Source organism: Saccopteryx leptura, chromosome 7 (assembly GCF_036850995.1).
Source record: "Saccopteryx leptura isolate mSacLep1 chromosome 7, mSacLep1_pri_phased_curated, whole genome shotgun sequence".
Taxonomy (NCBI): Eukaryota; Metazoa; Chordata; class Mammalia; order Chiroptera; family Emballonuridae; genus Saccopteryx; species Saccopteryx leptura.
The window spans coordinates 20,471,456-20,489,494 of NC_089509.1; the positions used below are offsets into that span (position 1 = coordinate 20,471,456).

General features: G+C 34.8%; 1 protein-coding gene across 1 annotated transcript in view; it reads left to right on the top strand.

Moving 5' to 3' along the window:
• The window catches only part of THSD7B (thrombospondin type 1 domain containing 7B), an 891,282-nt gene that overhangs the window by 422,147 nt on the left and 451,096 nt on the right, over positions 1–18,039 (top strand). Inside the window, exons 7-8 of the mRNA XM_066346150.1 lie at positions 12,015–12,206; positions 14,221–14,455. Coding sequence (XP_066202247.1) covers positions 12,015–12,206; positions 14,221–14,455 — 427 coding nt within the window. The remainder of the gene's footprint in view (positions 1–12,014; positions 12,207–14,220; positions 14,456–18,039) is intronic.

Here is an 18,039-nt window from a genome sequence, read left to right on the forward strand (position 1 = left end):
TATCACAATAACTGTTATATTAACTATTATGGTACTGGCTGCTATCTTAGGGCTTTTTATATATCAAGTGATTGTATTTTTACAATAACCTAGCAGAATAGGAATGCTGTGAGGAAAGTACTATTATTATTATAACTCGCCATGAAATACAAGTCATTGTATAGATGAGAACACTAAAGTACAATGAAGTTAAGTATTAGCAAACAAGTGTCTGATGTAGAATTTGAACCCAGGTAGTCTGACTCCAGAGTGCATTATGCCATATTGCCTCTCAGTAAATGTTGGGGTTAGAAACCTGGCCTGTTTCTTATTTAGTGCCTGACATCTCTATATGGATTCATCATAGATGTCTCTCAGTAGCAAGGTTGGGGTGCATAGTACAGAACCATATGAGAGTTCACACTTTAACAGACTAAACACATTTCCCTTTATATCTCACTCATGTTTTTATCAAGAATTTGTTGAGACCTATTATACCCCAAACATTGTGCCAGATGTTTGATACAATTTTATAAATGACAAAGTTCCATTTTCATAGATCATGCATTATGCTGTGTAATTTTAGCCTGAAGCTAGTAATTCCCACTGCATCACACATATTATCAGTTATGTTATAATGCTTTACTCGTTACATTTATAAATATTTGCCATGAAAAAACCATGTTTTAGTACCATATTTGAACAATTTATATTCATGTTATACACTGGGACACATTGTCTGGAGAATTCACTATACCCAAAATTATGAATTTTTTTGTCCTAACATATAAGTTTCAACCTTATCTTTGTTTGAAGCAGGCAATGCATTTTTGGTCTATTCATTAAAATGTATCTAGATATGGCATCAGAGCACAATCCATGAAGGAAAAATTGGCAATTAGATTTAAATTAATATATTAATTAAAAATGAAAAGTTTTACTTTGCAAAAGATACTGTTAAGGTATACAGAGATGTGTTGCAGAATTGGGCTTCTGAAACCTGTGTAATTATATTAACCAGTGTCATCCCAATAAAATTTAATTAGAAAAGTAAAATGAAAAGAAAATCTGCAGACTTTGAGCATATTTTTGCATATCATAAGTCCAACAAAGAATTTTTACCCAAAATATAAAAAAAACTTTCAAAATTCAACAATATGAAAACAACCCGCTTTAGGTTCAGCTATTATAGTATACCATAGAGTGAGGGGCTTAAACAACAGACATTTATTTTTTACAGTTGTGGTGCTCCACAGTCATGGTGCCTACATATTTGTGTCTGCAGAGAGTCTGCTTCTTAGTTTGTAGATAGCCGTCTTCTTACTCTGTGCTTTCTCCCTCTTCTCAGAAGGACACTAATCTCATAATGAGGGGCTCACTCTCATGACCTAATGTAAATCTAATTATCTTCCTAAGGTCTCACCTCCAAATACCATCACATTGGGGCTTAAGACTTTGATATATAAATTTTAGAGGGACATACATTCTAAACACTACTCCAAATTAGAAAAGACACTTCATCAATGATGATACAGTAATGGCAAATAAGCACATGGAAAGATTTGTTCAGCATCCTTGCATCCTTAGTCTTTAGTAAAATGTAGATGAAAATGACCATGTAATACCACTATATCCCTGTAAGAAAGATACAAACTAAATGAAAAACAAAAAGGTGACCATACTAAATGTGAATAAAGATGCAGAGCAATTAGAACTCTCATACATTGTTGAAAGGAATGCAGAATGATAACAGTGAACTTTTTGGAAAATAGTTTGTCAGTTTCTTATATTTTTCTGTTGGAAAATATTTATTTAATTGAAATGTAGGTGACATATAATCTTATTTTAGTTTCAAGTGTTCAACATAGTAATTTAGCATTTATATATCTTTCAAAGTGATCATTACAATAGGTCAGGTAATTATCTATCACCATATAAATTTTTTGCAGTATAATTGACTATATTTTCTATATAGTACACTACATCCCTTGACTTATTTATTTTATAACTGGAAGTTTGTACTTCTTAATCCTCTAAACCTGTTTCACCCCTGACAACATCCTCCTTCCCACTGGCAACCATCATTTTGTTCTCTTTGTCCGTGGATCTGTTTCTGTTTTGTTTTATTGGATTCCACACGTAAGTGAGATTATATGGTATTTTTCTTTGTTTGGCTTATTTCACTTTGCATAATACCTTCTATTCCATCCATGTTGTCCCAAATGGCAAGATTTTATTCTTTCTATGGTAGAATAATATTCCATTGTACACACACACACACACACACACACACACACACACAATGATTGCTTCCATATCTTGGTTATTATAAATAGTGTGTGCTATAAACATAAGGTGTTTATAGTGTATATATCTTTTCAAATTCATGATTTCTGTTTCTTTGGATAAATCCCTAGAAGTAGAATTGTTGGGTTGTTTGATAGTTTTATTTTCAATTTTTTGTACAACCTCTATAATGCTATACCAATTCATATTTCCACCAGCAGTGCATGAAGGTTCCCTTTCCACCACATCCTCACCAACATTTTTATTTATTGTTGTTTGATAGTAGTAATTCTGTGAGGTGTGAGAGCAGTTCTTTATAAAATCTATAGTAATATTTGACTCAGTAATATCATTTCTAGTTGTGTACGCAAAGGAAATGAAAACTTATATTTACAAAAATCGCTTTATTCATAATTACAAAAATGTGAAAACATTACAATATCATTCATTAGGGTAATGGATGACAAAATGTGCTACATCCATACAAAGGAATTCTGCTCTGCAATGAGAAGAATGAATTCTTGACACATACAACAACATGTATGCACCTCAAATGCACTTTCCTACAAAGACTACTTGCTGTATAATTTCATTTTTCTGAAATTCTGAGGGGGAGAAAGAAAAGCTATAGGGAGAGAGAACAGATGAGTGGTTTCTAGGCATTGGGATTGGGGGAAAGAGTTTGCTCCAAAGGGGCAGTGCAAGAAAATCTTCATGGTGACAGAACTCTTCTGTATCATGATTTTGGTAGTGGATACAAGACTCTATGCATTTGCTAAAACCTACTGAACTAAACACCACAAGAGGAATTTTATTGTATAAAAATCTAAAAATTTGACAAATAATTAAAATAAAAGTGATAATGAAAAAAAAATGGGCAGCATTTTTTTTGTATAAGAAGTTTAATGAAGTTCACACCCCTTGAATCCCTTGACTCTGTATTTCCATTTCTAGAAATGTGTTCTTAGGGAAGCAATCAACAATATGGTCAAAGTTGTTTTTGCAGTATTATTTATCACAGAGAAATGAAAAAAAACACCTTAATTATACAAATATAGTGAAGTAATTAAATAGATTGAGATAAATTTCTAATTTACATGCATTAAAATATGTTTCTTAGGGTTAATTACAGACAGAAATAATCATTCCTTACTGATGTACTATCAGTTTATTCTGATGACTTAACCAGTTTACTTGAAAACATTGATTTTCAAATATTTAAAAACTCCTAGACAACTTGATGCACTATTTAAAACATATACTACATAGTCAAGTAAGTTCAAATTCTTTTCTGAATAGCCAGAGAGCTATAGATGATAGATAGATATAGATAGATAGATAGATAAACTAAAATGAACAATATTATTTGTACTTTTATAATTATTTCAGTTCCTCTTTTATTTTTCTAGCTAAGACAAACAGAATGAGAGTAGAACAAATATCTTTGACACAAATAATCTTTCTATTGGGAATGTTCTTTATTCCCATTTTCACCAGTACTAAAAAGCCACATTATATATAATGGTGCTTTGCAAATTCTAAAGTATTATTTTACATTAGTCTCTTTGATTCATCATCAGACCCTAATATAATCAGGGTGATAATAGTGTCTAACATATTCAGAAGCTTAGCAATTTTGTAAGGTCACATTTTGGTCTGTGTTAAAGTCATAACACCAATCCAGATGTTAAAACTCCTCATGAAATATTCTGTTCATTATAATGCACTGTTTATTTCCTCCAAGATACTTCCTATTGAGGAAGTTTGTCCTATATTAATAAGGTCATTCATTCCATTATTTTCATTCTTGATTAATCTTTTTAAAATTGAGTAGTCTCTATAATATTCTCAGGAGAGACAGTTTCTACATTAAAAAGATGTGTTCAGATTGTGTTTTGAGATATATCAGTGTAATTTTTTTTCATTGCGTGCTTCTATGCCTTTTGGGACAGGAATCCCACTCTCTTATTGATTTCTGAGATATCCACTGTGTCCAAAACGTTTTAGGTTTATTCCTCAGATATAAACAGACAGAGCACATCAGTGTTCAAAATGGATTCTTGAAGCTTAGTTTAGAGATAATAATCCTATATAACCAGTCTTTCATATGCAAGAGTCAAGCATCTGGGAGAAAAATGTTATGTCAGTTTTAAATAACCCTCTTCAGAGATCAAGAAAAGTACTCAGGATGCAGTTCTTGCATAATCCAGGATCCTGCCTTGGCCAGTTTCCTAGGTCAGAATGTTAGTGCCTATGGATGGAGGATGTGAGAAGAGGTCCATGGATTCAGGTCCCTGCCTCTCTCTCATTCTGCAGATGAAATTTTGGGCTGGGAAGTAGAAACTGTGGACATTTCCGATAGTTTAAAGGGAAAGGAAAGCAGATTGGCTAGTCCCTCATACCCATTAGAGAGTTCAAGAAGAGACTCTGTGCACTCTGGTTTCTCCACACCCTAACATAAAGGGAGGGGATTTTGATAGTGAGACAAGGATGTGCCGTGTTTAAGCACAGAGTGCACCTGAGGAAGTTTCTATGCATCCTCCCAACCTCTTTCCCCCAGCTTATTTATGACATGATGGTGATCATGTGATCCCTATACGTCCCAGTGTGAGATGTGGAAGTGTTGACTGCCCTAGGAAATAGGAATTAGCTTGGAGTCAGGTCTAGATAGTATAATATTGTACTGGGTACAGTCTATGTGATCACATATTAGCTGCTTTTATTATGTTCCTGTGTGTGAAGGAACTCGATGTACAATAGCTACTCAGTTACACAGGCTTCTGAACCATACCTCACATGCCATGTCGATGACATTTCAGTGAACTCCTGCCCCCTGTAAACACATTTACCATGGAAAGATTGCTTTCTTATTTTAGCTGTTATTATTTCCTGCCCATTATTTTCTTTTTAACATTTCTTTTGAGTGTCCCTGCCTATTTATTTTGGTATTTGCTCTTATAGTGTTTCCTTTTTTAAAACCAGTGACTAGAGTTTTATTGTTTTTCACTTTGTGAGCATCATTGCATTATTATTATATTTTTTGCTTGTGTCTGTGTTACTCATCTAATCATATATTGTACTTTTGTTGCTGAATGCCCCTATTTTCATCTTCCTATGTGGTTTTACATTCTGTTTTTTTCTTCCATCTGTCCATTCTGAGCTCTTTTTCATTTGTTTGTCTGTTCTATATTGTATAAGGTATTGTCCCATTCTGCCTCATCCCATGCATGATGCAATTCCCAGATAATGAAGGAACCCACTCCTTTGACTTACTCTTTCCAATACTAAATTTAACAAGAAGCTGACAATGAATTGTAGAGAATCCCTTCTTTATGGTTTAACATCAGTAAAATGTAAGTTAATGGGAATGATACATGTTAGATCTGAACCAGGAAGTGTTACAGCATAATGGAAAGAATATAGCTTGTAATGTCTAACAGAGAGCTTTTCCAGTTTGAGCCAAGACACTTACTATCTATAAGGTCTACCGGAAAGTTCTGTCCATTTTTGGAATAAAACAAAATACAAAATTTTCTTACCATCAATAAACTTTATTAAATAATATAATTGCCATTATTATTAATGATTTCTTGCCAGCGTGAGGGCAATTTGTATATCCCATTTTTGAAAAATATTTTATCTTTTGATGCGAAAAATTGAACCAGTGCTTGTTTGATATCTTTTTCATTTTTGAATTTTTTGCCCTTCAAAAAACTTTGTAAGGACAAAAACAAGTGATAGTCAGAGGGTGCTAAGTCCGGGGAATATGGTGGATGTGACAGACATGCTTCTGTAGCATTTCTTCCTTGTTGAAATTCATAAAAATTATAGTGGCATAAATGAACTTTATCAGTAGCCATGGGTACACTATCACTTCACACATAAGACTAACGTGAATCAACTTTGTTTTAGTTAATTTGCTACATCAGTATGTATACATTAAGTGATAAAAATAGAGAGACACACATGCACCAAATAAACATGTGCTTACGTGTCGAAACTTGTTGTGATAGAAACGGACAGAACTTTCCGGTAGACCTTATATATAACTGAACAAGTGTTTTTAACCTCTCTGTGCTTCAGTGAAACAACAGTGCTTAACTAATAATATTATTATAACTATTCATTAAACTACTACTTGTACTGTGATTAGCACAGAATATAGCCTGCTTTTACCCAAATTTCTGATATTGATTTTATTTTAGAGCAATCTTTTTGTTATTGTGAATATGATAATACTTAATATCAGGTTTCTGTATTTGTCTTCTTATATGTATAAACTATATAGACAAAAAAGCACCAGATTATGAAATTAGCAAGCAGAAATATTTATTGTCCTTAGCTTTGTTTCACATTTTATTGATTTGCAATATGAACATTTTCTTAGCTGATTAGAGTCTCTGTCCAGAAGTAGCCATGGGCTACTTGCCTGTAAGAAGATAACATTTAAATTTTTAAAGTGGAATTGAGTACATACCAATTCAAGTAAATACACTATATACCGTCTGTGGACATCTTACTAAGTTGCCAGCAAGCATTTAATCAATGTTTATTGGCATTCTTTTCTGAGATTTAAATAGGACATAAAATTTTATGACAGGTAGAGTGTTTTCAATAACTGTTTCTTATTTTTCAAAGGTAGCATAATAGTATATAAGAAGAAATATCCATAAAATACCCAGAATGCATTTTTTTTGGAAGGATATAATATTTGGAGTTTGTATAATGGCATAATGTTGGTGTACTTTTCAAATTATACTGTAGATTTATGGACATCTTGGTTTCTCTTTCTTTTTTCCTTTTTGTTTATATCTCTTTACTTTTTGGATGCCTATAGTCTAGGTTAGAAAACTAAGAATTACAGTTGTTTGTTCTGTTGTTATAAAAGATAGATAGTAATTCATAGTATTAGATTCTAGTTCCTTAGAGGTCACAAAACAACAAATGCCACATAATGTAGTATATAGCATATGTGTGATTTAAACATTAGCTCGATGTAGAAAGCCGGAAGTGTGAAAGCTATATTAGTGTTAAATTAACATGATTGCTTGACCAGTAGCCATGGAATGTTTGACATCAAGTATTTATACTTAACCCTTGAGTTGTATGAATGTCCTTATGTCCCCATGCCTCCTGACCATCCAGAATATGATCGTGTGAAAATTTTAATTTTAAAAATGGATAAGGCAACATTAAAAAAAGGCAAGTATATGTTCTTCTTGTTTCCATAAATTAGTTATCAAACAAACATGACTTTAAGTTAATAAAACTGGAACTGGAACTAATTTTACTTTTTTAAAAAAAACTCACTCCTGAGAGTCAACGAGCATGAAAAAAACTTACTACTCTAAGGGTAAAAGTAATATATACATTTGTAGTGACTGAAAAAAAAAATGTGGGGACTCCATAGCGACATAACATAAATATGGCTGCCAAGACTGAAGAGAATGGTAATGCAGAGAAAGTGCTTAATGGGTAAGGGCTTTCCTTTAGAGAGCTGAGAATATTTTGAAACTCTATGGAAGTGCTGCTTGCTTAACGTTGTGATTTACTAAATGCCACTAAGTGTTTATTCTCAAATGATTTATGTTGTGTAATGTGAATTTTATTGTATGTGTTGTTTTGGATCAGTGTCACCCCTTTAAATTTTATTTCTAAATAAAAAAGTTAAGAAATAAAAATAACCTAAAATTATTTTAAAAAATACTGATCCTAAGTGGTGGTGGTACAGTGGCTTCAGCATTGGCCTGAGAGGCTGAGGGCCCTGGTTTGAAACCTTGAGGTTGCCTGCCGGCTTGAGCGCAGGCTCGTCAGCTTGAATGTGGGGTCAGTGGCTTGAAGAATCATCAATGTGATCTCAAGGTCGCTGACTAGAGCTCAAGGTCACTGATTTGAGCAAGGGGTCACTAACTCTACTTGAGCCACCAGTCAAGGTATGCCTGAGAAGAAATCACTAATCAACTAAAGTGAAGCAACTACGAGTTGATGTTTCTCTTCTCTCTCCATCCCCCTTCCTTTCTTTCTCAGTCAATCAATAAATGAATAAATAAAATGAAATAAAATAAATAAAAACTACTGAGTGACAAGATTGAAGCAGCATCAGATTCTACATTCTCAGAATCATAATACATCTACTGCATGAGGAAAGAATGTAGAGTTTGTCCTTATTGATCTCAGATCAGCTGATGAGGGCTAGGAGTAATTTTATAGTTTTCTTGAAAAATGAATTCAATTTCCCTCTTAAATATATTCTATTTTATTATGATATTAGATTATCAGAGCTGGTTAAAATGACTTTCAAGGACTATGTTTTTGTGCCATGTGCTGCTTTATTTTCCATGCTTGCCTGAGATTTCAGTTGGTCTCACTGATCCATCCAAGAAGATGAAAACAAGGGAGAATAATGGTCCTCTTAGGAGATGGGTTCCTTTTGTGGAATGCAAAGATAATTATACCAATGTAGATGGGCCAGTGAAGTTATTCAGGCACAAGTGATTTATTTTTAGCTTTTAAATCATTTTGATTAGCTGACCATATAAATAAAATAATATGGAAAATTATAAGTAGTTTTTATATTTTGTGTGAACCAATTTATGATGCTGTTGGTATTTTTACATATATACAAATGGTAAAGTAACTCCTTTCCATGGCTATGCATAAACATCTAGATTGGTTTTTTCAGATGAATAAGGCCATTAAAATTTTGTGGTATATGTCTTCACAATGGACATTTTAAAAAGATTCTTATATATTTAGACTCCTCTATGTGTTGGACACCTTGCTATGTGTATTGCATGAATGCTTTCTAATCCTTAGAGTATCTCTGAAAGGTTAATATTATTCCATTATCAAAGATGAGATAACTGAGGTTCAAAGATGCTAAATTATATACTCATGATGAGATTCACCTTCAAACACCGCACTGTGTCAGATTATGACACTGTGATGAGGATCCCCATTGTGCAGCCTTTTCTTTCTAAAGATTTTATATAAAACAGCTCACACACATATTTCAGACTATGCTTATGACTATTAGTTTTATCTCCTAAAGAAGGATTCTTCCCTTTGCTCACATTTCTGAATTAGCCTGTATAGACAAGCTATCAAAATGTTGGTGGAGTATTGACCTCTAACTGTACCAAAAAAAAAAATGTGTATGTGTATATGAAAGCTGAGGCTTTAAAAAGTATTCAAGCACCCAAAATAAATAATGGGGTTGCCAAATGATATCTAGGGAAGATGTTAAATTTGGGTCGTGGGAATCCTAAGCAACTGTAAATTTAAGAAAGTAATAAAAATAAAACAACTCGTGTGTCAATCCAAGTCAATCAGAATTTGATGTCTTAAAACTCTTCCAATATGGGCATTCTCTTTTCCTCATGTAGCTTCAGTGTTAACTATCTTCCAAATACCTTGTGTTGTTGTTTTTCTACTTTTACACCTTTTTGTCACTCGGATGCCTGAAATACCCACCCTCACTGCCACAAATCCTCAACCTCTCTCTTCCTCCCTGTGTAAAGCCTCTGCTGTCATCCTTACCACCCCCCTCCCAAGGTCCTTCTCTTCCCCGAACTGCTGGAGTGTTTCCTGTTCGAATCACACATTTGCAGTGCGGCATTTCCTTTTGGAGCTGGTTTTATTTCTGTGTGTTTATAGCTCATCTCTGTTATTAACTGTGAGTTCAAGTGGGGTAAACAATAGTTACTTTTACCTATCTATATGCCATGGACGTACTACCTGCTCATCATTTGGTGATAATTGTATAATTCTTAAACGCAGAGTTTTCTCAAAACATATTCATAAAAATACCATTTCTGGGACTGATGCTTCTCAAAAAAGAATGGCCATTGGTAAAATAAAATTGATAATACTACATACAATTTCCACCCTAAGAAATTTACACTGTATGTTGGCATTTTTAAAACTCTGAGGAATTCTTTAGTAATAAGACTTTTTTACTAATTAAAGCCAGTTTTATCTTTTATCCCTCAAAATGTTTTTTGCAAAACATTGTTTTAGACTGTTTTGTATACAAATAATGCTAATAATAATCACAAATATTAAAGCTGAATTTTGATAAAATATAATTTGGGCTTTGTTTGGCCTGCCTCCTTCTGAACTCCACCTGTACTTAGAAAAGTACTACCCATAAGCTATACGGTGTGTGTGTATGTGCGTGTGCACACATGTGTGGGGGTATACGTACCATACAGTGTGAACTCAACCTGAAAATAGGTTGAGACTAAAAAGAGAATGATTGGAACTGGGCTTTCAGCTAGATTATCTGTTGGAATCTCTATTCCTTTTCATAATATGCTTGAAAAGTTTTATTTGCACCTCAAGGGTAATGAGCCTGGCCTCATTTACAAATATGACTGCAGATATTAGTGGTGTGCAATCTTCTCCAGGCAGTCTGGCCTCCTGTCAGCATGTCTTATTTACTCCCGCAGAAAAGGAATATCCTTCTCGGAATTAGACACAGCGTGGTTAATGGGAAAGGAGAAGTTTTGGAGTCAAAAAATTCTTAAATTAATTCCCACCTCAGGCCTGTGTGACCCTGACCAAGGTTTCTTTCCAGAGCCACTGACTCCTTGTCCATAAAATGAGATGGGTCACACCTGCCTCTAAAAGTTTCCTACAAGGACAGGCACAAAGAGACGTTTTATACATATTAATCCCCTTTGCAGTTATTTTTTTTATGTCAGATTATGACAAGAGCATTCCACAGGCACAGAGCCATACACACAAAACAGCCTCTCTCTTATGGTTGCTATTTTGTATTCCATGTTGTTACTTCAAACTAGAAATGGTGTCACTATTGTTCTTGTCTTCTGTTTTTTAATGCGATGACTGTGAATAGGGGGAATAGGAAGAGCTGAATTGACTATAAAAAGGAATATTTAATTATAAAACCAAGAAAGAAACAACCTAAAAGACAGGATTTAAAAAAAAATCATTCTAATCATTTGAGATATAAAAAAGTAATTTAGCAATGATCTCCTTAGTCTTAGTGTCTATTAATTATAAATATATATTTATACTATAAATATAGAATCTATATATATAAATATTTATATGTTTAAGTAATTCACTAGCTCATTCAAAGGGGGAATAATAAATGCATTAGGAAGAATTTTGGACTGGCTTTCAACTTTTGTCTCAGCATATTATACATATAATTTAGCCATGGATTTATTTCTGTTGTGGTTTTGGGTTATTTGCCACTATGCACAAATAGAATAAAAGAATAATGGTGTGATAATCTTGCTTAAGGTTCCACATTTGGAGGTAAAAGCACAGACCAGTAAATTAAATTGGTGACATTCTTTTTTATAAGGTAGAATAGAATGCTCCACATAAATTATGCTTTTTCAGGCCCTTGCTTTGCAAAAAAATATATACTTGTTACATATGGTTGTCAATAATGCATCAATCATGTCTGTCTCCTGCTATCCATGGCTAAATTGTTTCTGGAAGAAGGCCATTTTGTCCCTGTGAAGGAGGGCAAGAGCCAATTTTGCTGTGGTATCTACCTTTCTAAATGCCAGATAACCTCCTGGCAAGTTTTCTTGACACAAATATTATGAATTGCTGAAGAAATTGTCATTTTTGGCACTTTATTGATTTGGACACCAGTGAAGTCTTCTAAGCTAAATTGAAGTAATAGAGGAAGCAATGAACCTAAATGTTCCTTGGGCTGGCTTCAATTGAGCATTAACCAGCATCTGTCTTGATCTGGTTGGTTACAGGAGAAGATGTATCGGGGAATCTCTGCCCAACGCCTCCTCCTCCTGAATGGATGGCTTGTGAAATTCCCTGCAGGATGGATTGTGTGGTGAGCGAGTGGACAGAGTGGTCATCCTGCTCCCAGTCTTGTTCAAATAAAAACTCAGAAGGGAAACAGACTAGATCAAGGACTATCCTGGCATTGGCTGGAGAAGGTGAGTAATAGTAAAGGTTGCAATTTAGTCAACTGCCCAATTATTGTTTGTTTTTTTTTTATTGTGAAGGTCATATCGTCAAAGTAACCACATATAGACTATATCTATATTTCTTGAATCCAAATGAACATTTTCCTTTTATTCTCTTTAATCCTCAAGTTTATCTGTGCTAGTTTCCAGTATTTACATAAATTCTTTTAGTCCATTCTATGTCATTTTTCATCAGGGGACCCTCAGGTCATGACACAGTTCCATTTCTATGACAGTGACATAACCCAAATTTTGGTGTAAGTCGAAACACACCCTAGCCTAAGTCACTTACCTATCCTAACACAATTGTAAAGTAATAATCTAGAACGTAAAAACACAACTAAGCCACAGAAAGTTCTCCCTCATTCAAAGTCCTGCATATGCTTCCACCATGCACAACCAAACTAGTTCACCCACAAAGTCTGTTACACTAACGGCATAATCTGAAACATTCACATCTCAATTTTTAAAGTTTTTATGGGAGTGAGTGTCATAAAGTCGAAGCATTGTATGTTCAGACTGTCGTAACCTGAGGGACCCCTTGTACTTTTTTTTTTTAGGAAGAAAACGAAGTTTGGTTAATACACATCCAAGTTTAGCTAGCTCTTATAGTTAGGAACATAACTAGAATGTGTCTGGTAAAAAGAGCTCCAAATTAGGAATCAAGAGATATGGCTTCTTAACTGGGAACAGCCATTAACATTGGCAAGCTACCTGGTCCCTAGGCCTGGATTTTCTGTTCTGTCACGCTGGCATGTAGTGACAAAGAAAGGATGAAGGCTGTAAAAATGGCTTTAAAGAAGCTAAAATGTGCGATGGGAATGTAAACCGGTGGCATCAGAAAAAATTAGAGGAGCAGCTGTTTCTGTCATTTATAGCAATGGACTCTGTCTCCAGACAGCACGCGTCATTTCTGCCAGGCCTTCCCTGGGCTTTGTCTGCCTCCAGCTCAGCTGGAGCAGCAAGGCAGTGTGGCCACAGGCTGTGAGAAGCTTCTATTTAAAAAAGATTCTGTTCTTTGATCCTGAGAGAGCAGACCAGGGTCAAGAAAATGGAAGATTTTCATATTCTTAAAGTGCAGTTGCTGCACCTTCTTGTCTTTTCTATTTTTTGGAAGGATGTAAAAAGAAAAGTCCATAGTATTTATTGGGGAAAATATAACAAGAGTCACAAAACCAAAGTCACAAATCTTCCTGAGCATTTAGCTCACTGAATAAAACATTAGAGTGTGAATGAACAGAAAATAAAAATCAATACTTAGATAAATCCTAATTTTTACATGGGAATAAAAATGTGAAAGAAAAGACAGTAATGGAATTTGATTGTCTGAGTCACCCAAGAGTGTAAGGCTCCACATCTGTCTGGTCCCCAGCCAGTGGATAACACATGCTCACATATTATTTCAGAGCTTAAGGATGGGCTTGCTCTTGCCAGGCTTTAAGAAAGACTTCTGGATTTCTCAAATTGAAGTAAAATGCACTGTTTGAAGGAGAATGTGTGTCTTAAAATGGTACTTCAATAAAAATAATACTCTTTTAAGAAAGAAAGACCATATATAGGCATTGTGCGTGTGTGTATATGGTTGAGCTAATATTAGATCAAGGTCTTAGGCTATTTTATCTAATTTATGTAGCCATAGTAATGTTAAAATAAAATCAGACTACTTTGGAGTTTATCTCTGAGATATATGACTCAGAGGTGAGCAGGAAAATCAGTTATTATTTTTAAATATGATTGACATGTACTGCACCCTGTTTTTTAGAGAACAGTGCAACATATTGTCCTCAGATTGTTATTCAGGATGAAAGAGCCATGACCATAAAGTGGGAAAAAGTGTACAGGGGCTCAGGCCTTTGGAAAGCTATGTCAAAATCTGTTTTTCTAGACCATAAATGCAGCAAATCAACACATATAAAAACAGCAACTACAGCATGTTACTAAAAATAGCAACAGCTATATATTGTTTTTATTTTTATTTTTGCAGGTGGAAAACCATGTCCCCCTAGTCAGGACCTCCAAGAATATCGCCTATGCAATGACCATTCCTGTATGCAACTCTATTGGGAGACATCTTCTTGGGGCCCCTGTTCTGAAGACACATTGGTTACTGCCCTTAATGCAACCATTGGATGGAATGGAGAAGCCACGTGTGGTGTGGGCATTCAGACACGGAAGGTCTTTTGTGTCAAGAGTCATGTGGGACAAGTGATGAACAAAAGGTATTCTCAATAATTTAGTGAAAGTGCATATGGTTTTTGCATAGTGAAATATTTTTAACCAAAAGCATTCATCAAGCACTGAATATGTCTCAGTCTGATAAAGTGACTCATAAATTGAAAAATATGTCTTAACATAGGTAAACACTTTACTAAGTCATAGTATGTACATTAGTTAATGAATAACAGTAAATAAGACCCACAAATAAAAAATCTGTTTGAGTAATCATTTTCTAGAGCTGATCTCAGTATTTTTTACTCTTTCTTCATCATATAAAGACTAAGTCCACAGGAAGGTAGGTTATGAACTTTGAAAAGATAGGGTTATGTTACACTCTTCTTTATCCCATTTATTCTGTAGCCATTCTGAATATACTAATTCATGTCCTTGAGCAGGTTTATAATCTCATGCATACTATATTCTGCACATGAAGATATACATTAAGAAAAGCAGTAAGATATTTTAGACATGGAGATTAGGATATAGATAATCAAAAAAATGTCAAGAATAATTGCAAATGATTGAGGAAAAGGAGTAATTGAGTAGAGAGCTCAGCTGTAGGAGTTTCTTTTCAAGACTAAATGAGCCAGTACAACTTTTCCTCAAGTCCATGTGGGAAGGCTCATAGAGAAGAAATGCAAGAAGCCTGTGCAGTATACAGGACAGTGTAATTGGTTTATTCATAGAAATTTTCAAGAAGCCATGTTTAAACTAGTCCCCTACTTGTGATGAAGGACCCCACTCAGCCACAGAAAGACCCCACTCAGCCCAATACAGGTCATTAGGATGGGTTGGTGCAAACTAGGCAATTTTGTGATGTTTCTCAAGAATTTTCAAGATGGGAAAATGAATCCTCTCTTTGTTCTATTCTTGATGCTTTAAGTATATGAGCTGAGAGTTGTTGTAGCCATGGTGAGGCTTGGTGGTAAAAGCAGAAGAGAAGAGTGAATCTGATGCTCAGAAAGAAGCAGAAATCAAAGCAGAACGGATCTTGGCAGCATCAAGCCCTGGTTGTATCCACCCTAATTATATCCCTGCCTTTCCTGGCAATCTAGGCAAACACATTTGCTCTTCTGCTTAATTCAATCCAATCTGTGTTGCTGCCATGGGCAACTCAGACACCTGATTAATTTCATCTTGGGGCACCATGCTGAAGGGCTCTGGGCCTTATCCCACTGCCATAGAAACCACATTTACTGTGTGTAAGGAAAGTCAGAGAAGCTCAGTTAACGGAAATGAACTGCTGATGTCAAAAATAGTGCAGACTGGCCAGATGCTGCTGGTTTTGGAGCATGCAATGAGCAGCTGCTTCTGCAAACGTGAATGAATGTAACAATGACTTGAAGTAAAGCATAGTCAGGAAGATCTCATCTCTCTTTCCTCCTTATTGTGGCTTCCAAAGAACAGGCATTGGATGTTCTTTATAGTAAGAACCTCAGAAATTAGCATAGTGTCTGGCATGTATTCAGTGTTCCATAAACATTTTAGAATTTATGAATTAACATGAACTATGTGTGGGAAAATAACAAGCTTTGCCAGGTATTGAGTATGAATTGAAGAAAACTGAGAGTAGATGATGTTTATTCCTTGCTTCAAAATATATTTTTTTCTACCATAATAAATTTTGGCAAGAGAGACTGCCTTGAAAAATAGTGACTAGATCATATATATGACTTTCTCCTCTTATTATTTCATAAATGTTATTTCTATTTAGCATCCAATGCTACATTGCTTGTGATAGTTTTATAACCTCAAATTATGTCAGTTTTGTGTTTTGACTTGAATGGTATCCATAACACCATGTGGACTGATTAAGTCAATGGGAGTTTAGCCAAACATGGACATTAATGTTTGCATATCACCTGGTTCAAGTGATTATCTAATTCCTGGGTTTATGGTTAAATCCTAAATGGCTTAAAAAGGTATTATGTAAGTGAACTATGGTATTTTTATTTTGAAAAGAATTGCAGCCTTGATTATGTTATTTTTATGATGCAAATGTTCAGCTGCTTAGAAAAGATACATGAAATATTAGCTTTAATATACAAATAAAAATAAATGTCTAGATAATAGGAATAAATCTTACATGATATGTAACTATATTCTTCATAGTTATAAGAAAACTCAGCATACTTGAAGTCTGATCTTCTACCTTTAATAAAACTTAGTTCTGAATCACAACGGAAAAATCCACCTGATAGGAATGCAATTTGTTTATTTTATTTCTTCTTTAAGTGAAAGGAGAGAGACGGAGAGACAGACAGCCACATGCACCCTGACCAGGATCTAACAGGAACCTCTGTCTAGGGCCCATGCTCAAATCAACTGAGCTATTCTCAGTGCTTGAGGCTGATGCTTGGACAAGTCGAGCTATCCTCAGCATTTGGGGCTGACACTCGAATCAGTTGAGCCACTGGTTGCAAGAGAGTTAGAGGGAGAGAGGAGGAGCGGGAGGGGAAGAGAAGCAGATGATGGCTTCTCATGTATGCCTTGCCTGGGGATTGAACTTGGAACTTCTGTCCACAGATGCAATTCTCTATCCACTGAGCCAACTGTCTAGGGCCAATTTATTTCTTAGCAAAGGGGAATTGGAATTGAGAGAGACACCTACCAAATAAATTGTCATCATATTTTAAAGGCTATTTGGACATGAAAAGTTAGATTGTATATTCAAATACTCCTTTATTTCCTCTTCTATCCTCAAAATTACTTTGAATGACAGTTTTTCTCAAATCTGAGCAAATCAGCTTACTCTACTGTTAACTTAATGATATTTATGCCCCCTCTAATCATATGACCAAAAGTTTATAGTTTAAAGCATAATTCACAAATATTCATTTCTTTGAAAATTTACATAAGTAAGAATAAACTATTATTACAGTGAATAACCTCCAGTTTTGCTCAGTGTACCAAGACAGAAAAATGAATTGCACAGATGTTTTCTCTAATACACACACACACACACACACACACACACACACACACACACACATAGATATTACTAATTACTTTTGCACTGTTAATGAGGCTGGAAACTTAACCTAATTTTAATTATAACATGTCTCTAAACAATCCTGCTAAATATAAGGAGCCTGCATTGACTTTAGTAAAGTTCATTAAAATTCTTGAGGTTAATGAGATTAATTGAGCTAAGAAAATAATACCTACTGTCCAGTGAAGCACATTGTGCGATAGTGATATTATCAGCAGTAGAAAATATTCTTTTTCTCTGCCCTTGCAAAATATACTTATTTTTGTTCTTCTCTATGTGAAAGCCATTGCAGTGGAAAAAGATCATCTGCCCTTTGTGAAATTCTTGAGGTGGGGTTGGGCAACAGAAAACTGAAAGGAGATGAAAATATCCTTAAAAAAGAGTGGCCTTCAGGTAGAATGAAAGAAGTCTGTCTCCATGCAATGAGGGGTTAACATAATGTCGTTTATCTCTAAGCGCACTGCACTGGATGCAGAGAGTTCCCTGCAAGTCTTGCTTCCCTGGGTTGGTGTTTGGTTCCCATGCAATTGTGTAGGTGAGAATGTTACCATTGTATGAGAAATAGAACTGATCGTATCAGAAAATGAAAACTAG